Source organism: Podarcis bocagei (assembly GCF_964188305.1).
Source record: "Podarcis bocagei genome assembly, chromosome: 4".
Classification (NCBI taxonomy): Eukaryota; Metazoa; Chordata; class Lepidosauria; order Squamata; family Lacertidae; genus Podarcis; species Podarcis bocagei.
Window position 1 is genome coordinate 97,669,635 of NC_138128.1, and position 17,967 is coordinate 97,687,601.

A 17,967-nucleotide genomic window follows, 5' to 3' on the forward strand; every position below is an offset into this window, starting at 1 on the left:
GAGGAGCCCTGTTCTTCTAAGTTGTGAGAACCAGTGGTAAATTCACACATGAGCTGTGAGCCACATCTCTTCACATACAACTTGTAGTTCTTGATCATGAATAGACAAATTCACAGAGCGTATGTTTACTGATGGACATAGATAGAATACCAGATGATGAGGACAAAGGACCTTCATCTTTGATTAGGGCTTTCTGTTTGCATCTAGTTGGCAACTGTTGGAAGGAGGCTTCTGTGGAGGTTTGGTCTGATTCTGTAGGCATCATTCAAATCAAAGCTCCATCTAGTTCAGGATGTCTTCTACTGCCACACCAACTTTTGTCCCTGGGCACACCTGAGACATGTTCTTTCTGGGAAGATTGTTGCTTTTGTTCCTTTCCCTTTAGTGGAAAGGGAAAAGAGACCACAAACTTGCAGCGCTTGTTTTTTTAGTACCAGAGTGGGACTTGGGCAGCATCAGAAAGCCTAGGGTTTTGTTTCTAGGTTATTTATTAAGGAACTATTAAGGAAACAACAACAATAATCTTGCCAGTTTCACTCTCCACCCCTGCTCAGTCATTTGTGAATCTAACAGTGAAACCAGTGAGGCATCAAAGACCCTTGGAATGAAATGGGATGGGCTTGCAACTCCTCTGTCCCATCCTCCCAGAAACCTTGTGGAAATAATGGCTGTACATCTCTCATGCAACAGATGGGATGGTACAAGGGTGTGTTAAGTTTGTAAAAGCTAGAAGGCATTGGGAGGGAGGAAGCTATGTGTTAACTTCCCCGTGCTGGAACTGTTGTTCTGCAGGGAGAGGGCTCTCTCTCCTTCACTAGCTAGTGCCGCTCTTTTGATACCATGCTTCAAACCAGAAGTTGGTTCTTTGACACACAGCCCTAAACTTTCCATTCCGCTTGGTGCTTCATGCAAAGCCAAGTGGAGAAGCATTGCAAAATACCTCAGCCTGTGTTTGCTGATGGTGCACAAATCCTGGTCAGCATTTTTTGAGGGTTTTTGACAGTGCAGGTGCCACAGAAATGATGGACATCAAATGCATGTGCAACTGTTCATCAAGCACTTCCTATGGCTGGACAGTTGTTGTTGTTTTTTTAAAAAAACCCAACAACACACAATAACCTGCTTAGTACTTTATGTGCTTGTGAGGTGATGGTTGGAAGCCTGGAGAAAGGGGAAGGTCTGTGCATGGACAAAACAGGCACTTTCAGGCATACACCACGCATGGGATATACCATAGATGTAAATGTGGAAATGGGCAAATGGTGTGATATCCAGAATTCTGATAAAAGTGGAATGAGAAGGAAAAGAAATCAGCAGAATATTTTAATGACTAAGAGCTATCAACATGCCTATGCTCTGTGAATTTGTATAATCCTTTTAAAACCATCTAAGCCACATTGGGTGGCAGTGTGAGATGCCCGTTCCTTTCCTTATTGAAACATGCGTCCAGCCAATGTGGATACAGACCTGTATCCCGATTTGCTGCATGTGTGTAAGGCTCCTTGTGCGGGTGGATTCTTTAGCTGGATCAGAAGACTTTATATTTTCCAGCTCACAGTTCATTCATTCTGCTTCTCTCACCCACCTTCTATTCACCTGTCTCAGCACTTCTTTAGCCAGGAATCAAAGAACAAGCTTTCAAGAGAGTCTCTTCTCATGGAATTTTCAACCTCATTTCATAGGTTTACAAGAGGCTATTGTTCGTATTCAAGCATTTTATCAGACATATTCAAGCTTATAAAAAATCCAGACTGAAGCTCTGAACTTTGTATATTTCCCCTCCTAATTTTGCCTTAATCTGCCATATTTTTCTAAATAAACCTTCTCCTGCTTTGTCAGGAAACTGTTTTAAAACGAAGGTTACGATCCAGTCATGTTCCCATTCATATTGCATTATCTGAGGCTCCCAACTGAATCTTAGCCTGGCATTATTGGAAGATCATGTTTTATTCTATAGGCAATTCCTAAAAGCTTTTTGAAATACATGAATAATTCACTATGAGGGTCTTTGGGCTTTTGGTGTAGAAGACGAAATGGATGTTCCAGAAGAACTAATAAGGAACGCAATCTGAGGTTGAGATTGTGAATCTCAGTAGAATTATTGGCACCAAAGCCATGGGTCACAAGAATCAGAATGGCCTTAGTGCATCTGCTCCCTCTTGCTGAGCATCCAGTTTCCAGAGGTGACCAATCAGATGCCTCTGGGAGTCTGCAGGCAGGGTCTGGGCATAATGGCTGACCCTTATTTGTTCCAGTAGCTGAGATTCCTTCTGAACATGGAAAAGCCATTAAACAACCAGGGACAGGCCCACCCAGGGACAGAATTCAGGGCCTCACAGCCTTCCTGTTTGTTTTAAATGGTGGACCACCCTACCTAATTACTATTGTCTTGTATTTAAGCTTTGTTAGGTTAACAGAAAACAAAAGAAATATTTAGAAACATAACTTTCAGTTTGTTATATGTCTATAGTATGGTGATCTGCCTATATACAATCTCTAATATACACAGCATTAATTCATCAGGCTTCAGAACTCCTCAGTTTTTTTGTTGACTGTTCTGGTTCCCCTTTTTAGCCTCGGAGGTTAATGGTGAACGATATGATGGCAAAGAGCCAAAATTCAGCATAATGTTGGGGTGTCTCAGCTACCTGCCCCTTGAGGTAGAGTTCTACCTTGGGGTGACCACGAGACATGGGATGGCAAACTGGCCTGGGGTTTGCTGCTTCTGACATAGTGCTCCGGTTTCTGATTTGAAATCTGGTTTGAACGATATTTACATGACTCCAGGGCCTTCGCTTTAGAGGAAAGCCAGCAGAAGACAAAGAGAAATGTCAACATGTGCAATGATATTTTCTGCTGTACAACAGCAATAGCAATCTGATACGGAGAAATACTGATATCGATAATGCATAAGAAAAGTGTGAGGGAGAGAGAGATGACCAGCATTTGGGGGACATTATGCACAATTCTCAATTGTTGGAGCGTGAAATGACCTAAAGTGATTTTTATGTTACATCTTTAGATTGTTTGGCCTGTATCTCATACCCGGAGGGACGAATGCCAGTGGGCCGGAAAAGATATTCTGGTAAGTACAAATCTGCCTCGCTCTTTTCTCCTGTCCTTTGTAAAGCTAGTCAATATTTCATGAACTCTCATCTTTTTAAATTTTAAAGCTTGTGATTCTTTCCCCCCTTTTACCCTTTTATTTAAGAATTGCTTCATTGTGCTAGGTTTGTGTAAAGGCAGTTTTTTTTTCTTTCTTCCCATGTAAACCTGTGAAGGTAGGCTTACATATAAGGGAATGAGCATATAATTGTCCCCTTATTTAAGGAATCTAAAAAGTTTGACCTCATTTCTGTAATGACTGAGGCTCTCAATCTGCAGGGTGTGCTGAATAGACAGACCATTGTGAATGCAATAAACCTCATTAATGTCAAGAAGTTGCCAGGAAGGCCTCAGGGGTCTTCCCTGACAGGAACACATTGATGCCTAAGTGATGTTAATCCCCCCCCCCTTCCCATTGTGATTTTCTTTTCTAAAAAAAGAAGAAAGAAAGAAAATGAAAATAGTTATTTCAGGCCTTCATTTTCTTACCATCACTCTTTCCCCTCCCCCATTTCCTCATCCCTTCCATATGATCTATTGGAGAGAAAGCTGGTTGCAAATTGTAGGAGTATTGAGTGGAAAAAAAGATGTGGGACATTTACTAACCATACGGAAAATGAATACATTCCATATAGGCCAAAAGGGAAATCACTGTGTTTGCAATAGCTGAAGGGAGAACGGAGCTAAAATATTCACTAAAATTCACTAAAATATTCATAATGTCAACCGCTGGAGGTCCGCATCCCAATAGTGTCTCAGGTCATAAGTGAAAACGGGTTCACAACCCTTAACCTGGTCTCCAGTGAACAATGGCCTCTCTCCATATATTCTCTTATTAAAAAAGAGAGAGAGGTTAAAATAACAGGAATTTTAGCAGGACTAAGACAGAGGAAGAGTTTTTAAAATTGCCCAAGTTGAAGCTGGAGAACAGAATGTTTACGTTCAATTCCATGCCATCACACACTTAATCTTTATGACATATGGGCTGCATCCAACAATGTTGCTCAACTAATGGTAAGGCAGAATAGGAAGAGATGCTGTTTGTTGCATGTTGAGGTCCCCAAGACAACCCCTAATAAAACACAAGTGACACATTATTTTTGTTTAAGGTTTTTGGCATAATATTGGCCACAACTTTATTAAATTACAAGCAATGTGAGTGGTTGCTTAGGCATTGGTTGTGACTATCTGACCCCACACGGGGACAGTCTGACATTCGCATGGCTGCAAAGTCAGAAAAGGGTAAGACACCCGGGGAGAGAGACGGGACTGGGAACCATGTCTCACCTCTCCCCAAATGCTCCCTGGGGCTCTTGCATGGCCCTAGCCCCTTGACAGGGTTTGGACAAAAGCATAGTGAGCCCCTGGGTTCCTTTAACAGAAAACCCTTGCAGCAGCAGCATTTTGGAGGGGCAGGCACAGCCAAATCCATACCCCTCCACCAACCTATTCCCAAACCAATGCCTAACCGCAACCTTACAAGTTGTGACGATTTGCTACGCCATAGGCAAAAACCAAATGGCACCAGCCAATCAGCCAAATGGACAAAATTCCTACCAGGCCCCTGCCCCAAAAGCAGACAACCCCATGACAGGCATAGCAAGGTCAAGCGAACAGCCTAAAATAGGGAGGGAGGGCGGGTGATCTGATGCGCGCAACGAAAAGAGAAAGCTCAACGCTGCATGCAGGGCATTTAAAGACTAGGGTTGTCAATCAAAAAATGCCAACATATAATACACCCCAGCAACAGCCAGCCCTCTGCTAATGGTGGCCAAACTCTTTCCCGCCCAGCAACACGTGCTCTTCATGAAGGAGAACACGCTTTGTGATTATTGTGCCTTCCTCTGTAGCTCTATGAAGCTCTATGAAGACTCACACCCAAATATGGTCTGGGGACCCCTCAGTCCTCTGAAGCAGATTTGGAGTGAGGAGTTTTGGAAGCTGTTGGGAAGAGGGGGAGATCACCAAAAATTGCTTCCCATTGTATACTGTCTGCCGTCTTCAACATGTTTCTACTGTTGCAGTTGCCATAAAAATCTAGTCAAATCAGGTGTTGCTTTTTATTGGGCTAGCTAGACTTTAGAAATACTAGAAATGAACTCTACTTCAACCATACGGTTTTCAAGGGGGAAGTAAAATACGATGATAGTTTTTCAAAATCACTGAAGACAGTTTTGGGAATTGCTTTGTATGTGCTCCTTTCTGTTGGCACAACTTCAGAAACCCATATAGATGATCAAGGAAATCTCAGTGGGCTTTCATTAAGGAGAGAATACCGTACATGTGTGTGTTTGTGTGTGTGTGTGTGTGTGTATGCGTGTTTCATATTAGTACCAGCATATCCTTATCAGGATAGCACATACTGCACTCTTGTGATTGCCTAGAACTTTATAAATCAAGTTCTTTATTTTTTTTATAGCCATTTTTATTTTAAACTATGTGATTATTAATCTCAAGGCACAACCAATTCCATCATACTGAAAATTCAAATTCCCTAGCAATAGGCCAGCTGCAACAGCTGCGCTGCTTATATGAAATGAATATTAACTGTATGCCGTGTATACAAACCCCACCGGTCACCTCAAACATGACCTGAGACTAAAGGTTTCTTTTGTAACTGTATTGGATTGTGGGCTGTATTTTCACTCTGCTGGAGTCCAAATGGTTCTTTCTACGCGTCAGTGTCAATCACACAGGACCATGAAACTGATATAGTCTGAGGTCTTGACATGTAGCATGCCAGAATTGTACTGCAGATTGATAACTAGGGAGAATCACCATCAGCTTACATTTCTGAGGGGAGAGGGAAGGGAAGGCAAATAAAAATAGTTCTCTTGTGCATTGAGAGAAGGGAATTCTGCACATACAGATAATCTTGATTAAGGGTCCATTCCTCTGTACTGCAACTTCTTGTCTCTGCATGCCCTGGGTTTGTACACATACCTGTCAACATCTACAAGGAACACAAACTTTGGCAAAAGAAATGCAAGCAGACAATGAGGGAATAAGTCCTATGCCAAGAACACAAATTTCTAGGCTTGGTATCTATGAGTGGTTCCCAACACATGCTTTTTGTTTGTTTAGACTCCTGCAAGTATTTTAAATTTTTGTTCCACAAATGAAACTTTTGCAACTAGAATGAAATATTCAAATGTATGGCTATATCTTCTGGTCCCATAATAATGTGAGATTTGAAATACAGACATTGCTGTAGATGGGTTCTTTTCTGGAGAGTTGCCAAATTTCAGAGCTCTTGGCAATGTTCTCCTAGGTATATCAGATAGAAGTAGAATTCCAACATAAAAGAAACTATATCTTTACAACTCTGGATTTCTTAATGGATCATTTGTAAATAGTGTTTTGTTAAGAGTGTAAAAATGATATATGATACATTTGCAAATTTCTTTATATCATTGCTTTTAAGGTCATTTTTTAAATGCTGAGATTATTTCTGGAATCCACTGTATGTGGAAGACCATAATCTGGTTCCCAAATGCCTGCCTGCCACCTGCATTATCTACCCTTGATTGCTATACTGTTGGTGATCAGTTGATGAATATATGAGCTGACTCTGTGAGGTCAAACGCTCAATGCTCCTCTCCCCTAAACGAGTTCTGGTTTAGAGCCAGTTGCACTGCCTGACTCTCAGAAAGTGCAGAACAACAATGGGGTGTGCAGCATGTTGCACAACAGGGAACGTTTTGCAGTTTAATGAAGGAGAGGAACGTGGGGCCATAGTCAGTCTTCTGCACTCCATCCTAAAGGGTACCAGAAGGCAGCCAGGTCCTAAAAGAAAATTGTACCTTGCACCCTCTGTGAGTTACCAATGGGGTAGGTTGCTATGAAGCCAACCCAATGGTCAAGAGAAGGGGCAGAGCTGAATGCACAACTGTGTTCTGTTGCACAACATGGATCTAAAGCGAAACACCCAAAACAGAAGGGACATGTTAACTAGTGCTATTATACCTTAGAGATCTGAATCTGCGTATTGAGAGAATCTCTTTTAATGCTTGGGTTGTGAATGGAAGATATGAATATAAGGGGTGCATTTTACTGCCTGTAGGCTATTGTGCAACCATGCAGCAACAGCCCCAGCCCCCAGGGATCATAAGGAAGGAATAAAGACTCTGACAATGTATATGGAATTAAAATTAGGCCACAGCTTTATTAAACTTCCGAAGGTAGGAAGACCTTGGCTTAGGCCTTGGGCGTGTACCCCTCCCAGCCCCCCAGCCGGGGGAAACTGGGGCTCATCAGGGTTAATGGGATATGGGGGTGCTCTGCGAGACGTAAGTGTAGCAGGCATCCCAACCCATATCCCTGCACGCAGGATAGTTCACTGACAGCCTTTCAGTGTATGGCCAGTGACACCCATATATATAACCCCTTTAAGAGGGGACCCTGGAACCACCTCTTCATGCCCCCCAATATAGGGAAGAAAAGACTAAAGGATTCCACCCAAGGCCATAATAGCCAAAGTTGTGACAAATTGCTACGGGGAAGACAAAACCTGCCAATGCAGGAAAATTTCTTCCTGGTCCTTCAACAGCAACCAGTCAAAAACCGCAGAAGCGCCAGCTAAACAGAAAGAAAAAGTTAACCTGCAAACAAGCAACATTAAAGTGAGGGTAGGGAGGGTGAATCTCCAGAGCCGACTGCCTGGCTATTGCCAGCTCTACCCCCTATTTATAAATGGGGCTGGCCCCACCTCCCAGCAAGAAACTTGATTACTGAGGCTGGGCAAGACCCTCAAAAATTAACACTGAGAGGCAAGCCAGCCCCTGTTTGCCAGTAAGCTCCATGGGAACTGTAAAACCATGAGCGATCCCGGAAAGGGCACCCACAATGTATAGTGTGAGTGCTCATTATTTTATTTATGGGAACAGCAGGTATTTGTTTCCAGAGATAGCCTCACATTCATCAAAGAAAAGCAGGTGTGTTTTTTTAAAAAAAGACACCAGGAGCAGCAACAACACAGGAATGAAGTTGTGCTTAAAATCCCACCAGTGATTCTTCATGTTTTAGAGGTTTATTTGGCAATCAGTAGAGCAAAAGGAAGCCTCTTTAAAAGGTTTGCTCTTTTCCACATTTGAAATATTAACTATACTTTGGTGTCCTCTCCTGGCTTGTCATGTATTGATGACTGGCTTCTTAAAAATCTTTTTGTGACTATATTTCATTGAGAAATGGCTGTTCCAAACTATTTCGGTTTGCTGCTCACAACAGGTTGCTCCCAGGATGAGTATAGGTATTGCTTCCTATCCACAGAGGGCTTGGATTCCATTTTTAATTATTATGAGGTGTGTTGCCTGAACATGCAAGCATCCAAAGTGTGGCTAGGGGTGTGCAAGCCAACGCCTTTGCAACCATTATGCCTCCTCAAGTCTTTCCTATATTGCTCAGGGAAGATTCTACATTCACTTCCGACACATGTTCCTTTGAACACAAGTAACTCCTTAGAGACCCTGATCATGCAAGAGGATTCTGTTCACATTTAAGTAAGCTCTTGGTTCAGTCTTGACCAAGTGCAGCTGGTAATTCTGTTGCCCCAGAACTTCCCTCTAGAGGCACTTCATAGATTTCCCCGCCTGCTGTTTTGGGTATGAAAATAATAACCAAAGTAAGGGTGTAGAACTTGTAAGATTTTCTATAATAATCAGAGTCTCGTGGTGGTGTGTTGATTTCACGTGTTGAAATAGCCTATAATAAATAGCACAGAGAGGGGAAAAGACCTTTCAGATTTCTGGAAACTTTCTGTTTTTAAAAAATGGAGATGTGAGAGCTAAGGAAGGGTAAATTGATCCTTCCTATCTACTTTTCTGGCAGAACAACTTGGTCTCTGTTGTACCCAAACCCACCTATTGCTTCCTGCCTCACTTAGACAATCCCTTCCTGATTAACTGATTTCCAGGGCTCTAGATCCTGTAAAGGGTGACACAGGCAAGTTTGAAAAAGCAACTTGGCAAAGCTTGTTTCCGCAAACGATACTGTCTGCCAGATTTTAATTGAAGGGAAATTTTAGACTTCCTTCAGTGAAGGTGTTTTCATTCTAGTATTTCCTATGGGATGGTAAGGAAAATCAAAATCAAAGTAGCTTTTTAAAAAAATGAATGCATGCAGTGGGCCACATGCAGTTTCACAGCCTGAGCTTCTGTGGTATGTTTGTTGACAACGTATACACATTGCTAAGCAACTACCTCTTATAGTTCCAGCAATCTGTCGTGTCCTTTCAACACGTCCTTCATCGACATTCCCTCTCCACTTTTGACTGAGAACTTTGAAGTTCATTTATCACAAATGGCTGCAGCTGGAAATCTTTACAGGACATGAATGATCTGAACTGGGACTTCAAAGATTGGCTGATTTATAAGTGGTTTATAGGCGTATATAACAGGCCGACAGGAGCTGTGTCTGCCTTATTAACAGGTGTTGCTTCTTAATAGCAAGTGCCACCTTTTAATACAGATCTGAGGTTTGCTATCCCATCCAGGCCTGATGCAGGTTGAGATTTCAGTCAGAGGATGAGATCAGATAGGGATCTGCAAAAGCCAATCCCAAGAACCCACTGCCCTAGGGATCCATGCACTTCTTTGATATTTTAATCCACCCGGACTGGGCTTACAATGTGATCAATGCCTCTCTGAGGGAGGACATGGCTCCCCCTGCTTAAGATGTCAGTAGTTAAATCTTCCTTTGGGGGAAAAATAGATCCTTTGGCTCTGGATAATTATTGCCTAGTACTATTCTTGAATAAGATTTTAGGAAAGGTGGTGGTTTCTCAGTGCTAGGTGGACTTGGCTGATCCTGATTATTCAGATCTGTTTCAAGCTAGTCTCCAGCCTGGTTTGGGGACCAAACAGCCCTGGTGGGTGACATATGCTGGGGAATGGTCAGGGTTACTGCAACCATGTTGGTTCTCCTGAACCCCTCAGCAACCACTGATACAATCAACCATGGACTGCTTCTGAGTGACCTAGCCAGGGTAGGTTTTGAGGACATGGTGCAGTCCCTTCTGGAGGGACATACCCCCAAAGGTGGTACTGGGGAACTCCTGTTGTGCCTCATTGACCTTTTGGGTGCCTTAGAGTTCTGACTCTTCCCCCATGCTTTGTAACATCTACCTGAAGCCACTGAGAGAAGTATGCAGATGACCATGCTACTCTACCTCTATTTACCTCCAGCTATTTCTTGGGAGACTATGGAAACTGTGAACAAATGTCTGCACTTGTGTATGAGGGCAAACAACCTGACTTAATCTAGATAAGAGGAAAGTTCTACAGTGGGGAGATGATGAACTGTATGGACAGGGAAGGCTGCATATGTGTGAAGCTGCACTCTCCCAGAAGACCCATGTGGGTGCTCCTGATTTTGGCACTATCTGTTGAGTTGCAGGTGGCATCTGTTACCAAGGCTGCTGTTTATCAGCTCTGACTGATTCACTGGTTGTGGCCCTGTTTGGAAAAGCTTCAGGTACTGATTCCTTGTTTGTGCAACAAAACATACATCACCAATTCTGTGCCAGCAGCACTGATTGTCAGTGCATTTCCAGGCACAAATTAAATTGCTGGTGGGAAGAAAAGGAGGCAGCAAGAGATTTTACTTTCTTGGGTTCCATGATCACTGCAGATGGTGACAGCAGTCATGAAATTAAAAGACACCTGCTTCTTGGGAGAAAAGCAATGACAAACCTAGACAGCATCTTAAAAAGCAGAGACATCACCTTGCCAACAAAGGGCCGTATAGTTAAAGCTATGGTTTTCCCAGTAGTGATGTATGGAAGTGAGAGCTGGACCATAAAGAAGGCTCATTGCCGAAGAATTGATGCTTTTGAATTATGGTGGTGGAGGAGGCTCTTGAGAGTCCCGCGGACTTCAAGAAGATCAAACCTATCCTTTCTGAAGGAAATCAGTCCTGAGTGCTCACTGGAAGGACAGATCCTGAAGCTGAGGCTCCAATACTTTGGTCACCTCATGAGAAGAGAAGACTCCCTGGAAAAGACCCTGATGTTAGGTTTTGAGAAAGAAAGGGTTACAGCGATATAAGATTAGACTGAAGGAAAGATCAAGAAGACATATGTTTGACAGAACTAACTTAGAAGTTGCTGGAAAAAATTGGGACATTGGGATGCAGAAAGGGGAGGTATGGGGGAGTCCGAGAAACAAGGTTTATGAAAAAAAAAGGTCATGAAACTATACGTGTCTTTTTATATGTTTGTATTGTTTTAAAAATTTTGCAAAACTAATAAAAAATTATATTAAAAAAAGGAAAAGACCCTGATGTTGGGAAAGATGGAGGACACAAGGAGAAGGGGATGACAGAGGATGAGATGGTTGGACAGTGTTCTTGAAGCTACCAGCATGAGTTTGACCAAACTGCGGGAGGCAGTGGAAGACAGGAGTGCCTGGCATGCTCTGGTCCATGGGGTCACGAAGAGCCGGACACAGCTAAATGACTAAAGAACAACAACCTTCAAACCCCACATAGGTTTGAGTGGTCTTTCAAATAACCTTATTCTAAGCTAAGACTGGCCATGGAGGCCATGTTCATGGGCTAATTAGTAAGATCTATCAGGTTGGTCAGCACAATAGACAGGGCCTTTTCGGTGGCCATACTGTGATCCATGGTGATGTCCACCACCAAGAGAAAGTGATAGCCTAAGCAACATTGACACCAGCAGGACCTTGGACAAGGACCAAGGTGCTGGTTCAGGACCATGGTTAGCAATCCTGTGGCTGAAGAAGAAAATGTAGGTTGCACCTGCAGTGTCTAGGAGCGGCTGCCTGTTTCATGGTCAGTGCAAGAGAGTCAAGATGAAAGTGCCCTTCCACTGTACTCATGGTGCGTCTGACCAATTAAAGGGCCAGTACATTTTTCTGCAGTGGTTGACTTTTTCTAGGCAGTGGGTTTTGGACTGCTTTGAGGAAACCTTCTTGGGACTTTTCTAATCATCTGAAAAGCCTATAGTCCAGTCATTGGAGTCCAGTGGTGGAGCTGTGGAATCAGGCAATCGACAGGTTGTTAGCCCACCCACTGGTCAAAATGGCCCACATGGGGTGGGGACTGGGAAGCTGTTAAAATGACCCACCAGCTAGAAAAAAAATCTCCACCTCTACATAGGTGGCTTGTGTGAAATTATCGTTTTACCTTAAGCCTCTGGATACTCCACAATTTCTTTTGCAGACTGGTTCTCTTCTGTGTATATTCTCTGTCTCTGTTTAACAGCATGCATTTAAAATTGGCTTTGGGTAGTATCTTTAGAGGAAAGAAATCTAATTCTTCCCATGAACTCTGTTCTATCAAGAAATCAGAAAGATAACTCAAGTCTCTCTGGTCAATGAACACTTAATCAGAGAGATAACAAGACTTGAAATGGGATGTGCTAGGCTACTAAAAATACCTTATCAATGTCCACACCCCATCAGCAGCTTCATTCTGAAAATTCCCAGGAGACGTTCCAAGAGAAAGAGGAAATCTAATTTTGTGTTTATCACTTTTGTCACTTCCCTTTTGACAATACTCATCATGCTTAAGAGTAATGTCATTCCTAAGAGGGCTGAATGTTTCACGGTGTCTATTTAACCATTCCTTTTTGTTCGCCATTTTAGCTATGTTTCCAACTCTTTAAGGCCAAAGCTGCACATGATTTTCTCTGAGTAGGAGAGACAGGTTCTGATAGAAAGCTCATAGTGGAACATTATTTTATGGTGAAACTCATTTATTGAAAGATACAGGTGTGCTCTGATCTCGCCTCAAAACCAACCTCACTGAATTCATGTTGGCTACTGGGCTCATTTTAGTGCTGTCTCTTTCTGTCTCTCATATGAGCTTTGTTTGGTTGTATCACTTCACCCTGCAGGCAGGTGCTCCCCCAGGATTGAATGCCCCCCCCCAATAAAACCCCTATAGGTGAAGGAGGAAGGTTTTGGCTCAGCCATCTCCATGACATGCTTCTTCGCCTTTGCTTTTTTGTTTTAACAGGCAGAAAAATACTATTTAACATGTTGTTGTTTTCAAAGGGCAAATAACACAGACAGCTAACACGCATAATGAATATGAAACATTCACCAGCACACACATTGTACTCTCTTATTCTGCCAACTCTCTGGAGCCAGTTTGGGTGGCGGGGTGGCAGGAGGGCACACAGGGGGAGAGGTAAAAGCCTCACTGCACCAATGGGACTCCTTGCCTTGGTATCCACTAGCACGACTGTTTAGTTGAATCCAACCCTCTGAAATCTAAAGAACATGAGTGTGACTTAGTGGGATACATCCCTAAGAAGCCCTGGCACTGTTCATTGTGTGGCCAGTTCGCCAAGCTATGTAAGTAGTTACTTTCAAACACAGGAGAGTCAGCTGTAGCCTTTCTCTCCATCAACCTTCTTCTTCTTCTTCTTCTTCTTCTTCTTCTTCTTCTTCTTCTTCTTCTTCTTCTCCTTCTCCTTCTCCTTCTCCTTCTCCTTCTCCTTCTCCTCCTCCTCCTCCTCCTCCTCCTCTTCCATGTTACTTGAAGTTGCAGGTAGAGGGAGTGGTGGTAATAATTACTTGAACACAAGAAGGAACAGCCTCCCTGCACCTCTAAGAATTAGCATGTTGGCGAAAGGCTGCACTAAAAAGCTACTTTTTGCATACTTTTCTACATCTGCGAAGTTTTCTAGAGTTGAGGGGAAGCCTTCCAACATTCAGTCTCCCACTTTCAGTCTATGAGCTGCTGTTCATATATAAAAGCCCTTAGATTTCCAGATGCTTGTAAGGTTATGCAAGTGGGTTCATTCACTTATTTTTAAATAGCAGAAGTGAATGTTCTGTTCTGATAATGGTTCTGATAAGAAGAAATGGCAGTTCTTGCTTCAGAATAAATGCAATACGCTTCCAACACCTGAATGTATAATTTCCAAGCTTATGGAGAAAAAGAGAATGACTAGAATCTAGTGAAAACACCTAGTTCTGTTTTATTTTTTCCCCATATACAGTGCAGGTGTTTTGACAGATGGGTGGACTTTATTTTTGTAATCGTCTAGGGGGAGAAATCTGTGTAATATAACGTAATCAGCGTTATGTACCTTTTGTGTTTTGTTTTTTTAATCCTTCTGTGCTTGGCTCCTAAGTTTTTATTTTATATACCTTTTCATTGTTTGCTCAGGCGGTGTATATCTGTTTGATATACAAATATTGAGAGCCACTTAATAATAAATAGAGAAATTTTGTTGCCGAGAAAGACATATGAATTTACAAGTGGTGACTGTTGGCAAGAAACTTCAGTGCTAACACTTCATTCTTTGGTTTAGGGTGGTTCTTGTTCTCTCTAGAGAACTTTGGAACTTTATCTGAAACTAAGAAATTGGCAGAATAAGAGTGCAGAAGGATGGCCCGATGAAGCCAGAAGAGACTCATGTTGACATTGGACATTACTGATTCTCAAATGGTGTCATAATGGGAACCCTGTTGTCATGAGAAATCTGTCTAATGTCAATGGATATTTTTTATCTAACATCTCCATTCTACAAGCTCCTCACATGTCTTAAACGTAATGGGACCTGGGTGGATGGGCGATGAAAGCAGCAGGGCAAATGCTGGACACTTCCAAAGCATCTCTGTGTGTGTGGATCATGGCCAAAAGAAGCACAAAGTAAATGTACTGTTGATAATAATAATAATAATAATAATAATAATAATAATAATAATAATAATAATAATTAATAATAGGATGGGAGATATATGATGAAAACAATCTCCACTTGAACTGCAGTCAGCACCCTTTCACACTCTTCCTAATAGAGCAAATGACGCCCTTTGGATGAATAACTTTGATTGGACATGGGATAATGGCATTCTGATTCTCATTCCTCCTGGGGACTTTTGACAAGCCATTGTCAGCCCTTGTTCACCTTCTGTAGAAAGGGTGTGATGTGATCCCTGCTTAGGTCTTGCCCACTGAAAGTAATGGAACTAAAAGTCCTTAACTTTGGCTGGATCAAACCCATGCTTCATGACACACAAAGATTCATCTCCAGATCTATAAAAATAATATAGATCTATTTTTAATAATATGAAAATAATGTTTCCTGCTTGGCAGGGGGTTGGACTTGATGGCCCTTGTGGTCTCTTCCAACTCTATGATTCTATGATTCTATGAATAGCAAATGAGACAATGCATGCAGAGTGTTTAAGGAAAGCACTACAAACGTGCAGTACACTATTTTTACATTCACAAGCAACCTCCCAATTGTAGCTAGACAAAAGATCATTACTGGTGTGGAGTTGCATGTACAAATGTTCCTCTGAGAAATATAATATAATATAATATAATAATATAATATAATATAATATAATATAATATAATATAATATAATATAATATAATAATGATTATATAATATAAGGCTAGGTTAGAACTCTTCTCCCAGACATATATCTTTTTCTATTTCAGAGATCATTTTATATGGGGGGGGTGCATTTAATCATGTGATTTCCACTTGCAATTTGAAGTGGCATAGCCTAGGAACAGTTTTCCCATTTATTGAGGGATTTGTGTAGATCAGGAATAAGCGTTCATGCACTTCAAAATTGTGTGCTTCCTTATTTTCCCATCTGTTATATTTAGAGAGAGAAAGAGAGAGAGAGCTTGTGTGTGCGCGCACACAAACACACACACACACACACACAGGCACAAAACCTTTGCTGTATTTGCCAGCATCTTACACCAAGATCACACAAGCTTTAACTACTCTGTATTGTTAGCATTGGCTCTGCCACTAAAGAACAAATATCCTGTCAGCTGGAGGGTAAGGCAGCAACAGTGAGCTGTTGCCAAGTTGGACAAGCCCATTTTGAAGACGGCTAAGTCATTCCAGGCTCAGAGCCAGAATAGCGGGAGGAACTGCTTTGCATTGAAGTCGGCATACTTTGTCACCCGTTTCCAGAATAACACTGTTTGCCAAGTTTCACAGCTAAGACATGTCTGAATACCATCATACCATCGCTCTGTGGAGTGAAGGGGAGAGCCCTAATAAAATTGGCAGAGTATTTCAGTCTTGGCTATGTCATAACAAAGCCCACAGGGAGGCTTTCCTATACCATTTGGCAATCTTTTCACAAATGCAAATTTAATTAGGCTTTATGACAGCCTGCATCTATGGGGCCCAATACAGTTTTTATTGGCGTTTCCTGTTTCCAATGGAGTATGGCTGTTTGGGTGGCAACCAATGTTAGAACTTGTCCCGTAGAGAGAAGGAAAGGGGGTGGGTTGCTGTAGGTAGAGCATCTTCTACAACCGACATCATGGTCCTCTCTCTCAAATGGTGACTTTCAAATTGGAACAGAAGGTCAAGTCCGGGTGTCGTTCTAGTCTGAGACAACAAACAATTTTATTGCATCTTAACAATAAATTGTTTTATTGTGTCATAAGATTTTGTGGACTGTAGATTAGAGGATTATACAATGGTTGAGGTAGGCCCTAGTGCAGAAAACTTTATGCTACAATTAATCGTGAAGGTCCTCAAGTCGCTTCAGAGTCTTTGCTGCTATAGACTAAAAGGACTGCCTCTCTGGGATATCAGACTGGCAAATGATTAAATGCATAATTTAATATGTAAGCCCTTTGAGTCTCTCCTATGGAAGAGACATAGGGAATACAGTCCGCAAGACGGACGCCTCACAAGACGGAAAACCCGCTAGACGAAAGGGTTTTCCGTTTTGGATGTGCTTCGCAAAACGAATTTCCCTATGGGCTTCCTTCGCAAGACGAAAGCCCATAGGGAAATCTCTGGGACAGCGGGGAAGCGCAGTGCATCTTCCCCACTGTCCTCGGACCTCCTCCAAAGGCTGGCAGTGGGGCGGAGAGACCTCCTCCCGCCGCCAGCCTTCGGAAGGCTGCTCCGAAGGCTGGCGGTGGGGCGGAGAGACCTCCTCCCGCCGCCAGGCTTCGAAAGGATGCTCCGAAGCCTGGCGGTGGGGCGGAAAGCCCTTCTCCCCACGCCAGCCTTCGGATGGCTGTCCTGAAGACTTGCGGTGGGAGGAGGGTTTTCCTTCCCACCGCCAACATTCAGAATGCTGTTCTGAATGTTGGCGGTGGGGAGGAAAAACCCTCCTCCCACCGCAAGCCCCGGGAACAGAGGAGAAGCGCTGCGCCCCTTCCCCTCTGTTCCCGTACCTGTCCTGAAGGCTTGCGGTGGGGAGAAAAGCCCTTCTCCGCACCGCCAGCCTGGCAAGCGGTTTCCATAGGAACGCATTAATTGATTTTCAATGCATTCCTATGGGAAACCGTGCTTCGCAAGACGAAAAACTCGCAAGAAGAAAAAACTTGCGGAATGAATTAATTTCGTCTTGCGAGGCACCACTGTACTACTGTGTTGATTTCCTCTTGATATTTTGGTGGGTTTCAATTCATTAACCATTGTGTCCAGCTGGAGTGACACTGGAGTGACACTGGGACACTGGGTATCTGAAGAAGTGTGCAAGCAAATGAAAGCTCATACCAATAACAAACTTAGCTGGTCTCTAATGTGCTACTGGAAGGATTTTTTTTTATTTTGCTTCAACTATGGCAGACACAGCTTTTTCTTTCCATTCTGTCTGAACCAAGGTGGACTATAGATGTACTCGACTGATGTCTGGAGATGGTGACAGGCTAGATGAGGGCCAAAAAACCACAGTTAAACCTTGGTGATGGTGGTGTTGTAGATAGGTTCATGTGGCTGGGAACTGGGAAGACAGATAGCTTGTTTCGGATAAGATACAGTGGTACCCCAGGTTACAGACGCTTCAGGTTACAGACTCCGCTAATCCAGAAATAGTACCTCGGGTTAAGAACTTTGCTTCAGGATGAGAACAGAAATCGCGCGGCGGCGGCAGCACAGCAGCAGCGG

The 17,967-nt window shown here is 42.8% G+C and overlaps 1 protein-coding gene across 1 annotated transcript in view; it reads left to right on the top strand.

Annotated features, from left to right (window-relative positions):
- SEMA3A (semaphorin 3A) overlaps positions 1-17,967 on the top strand; it is a 192,817-nt gene that overhangs the window by 69,685 nt on the left and 105,165 nt on the right. Inside the window, exon 3 of the mRNA XM_081191631.1 lies at positions 3,023-3,085. Within this exon, the coding sequence (XP_081047757.1) occupies positions 3,023-3,085 (63 nt within the window). The remainder of the gene's footprint in view (positions 1-3,022; positions 3,086-17,967) is intronic.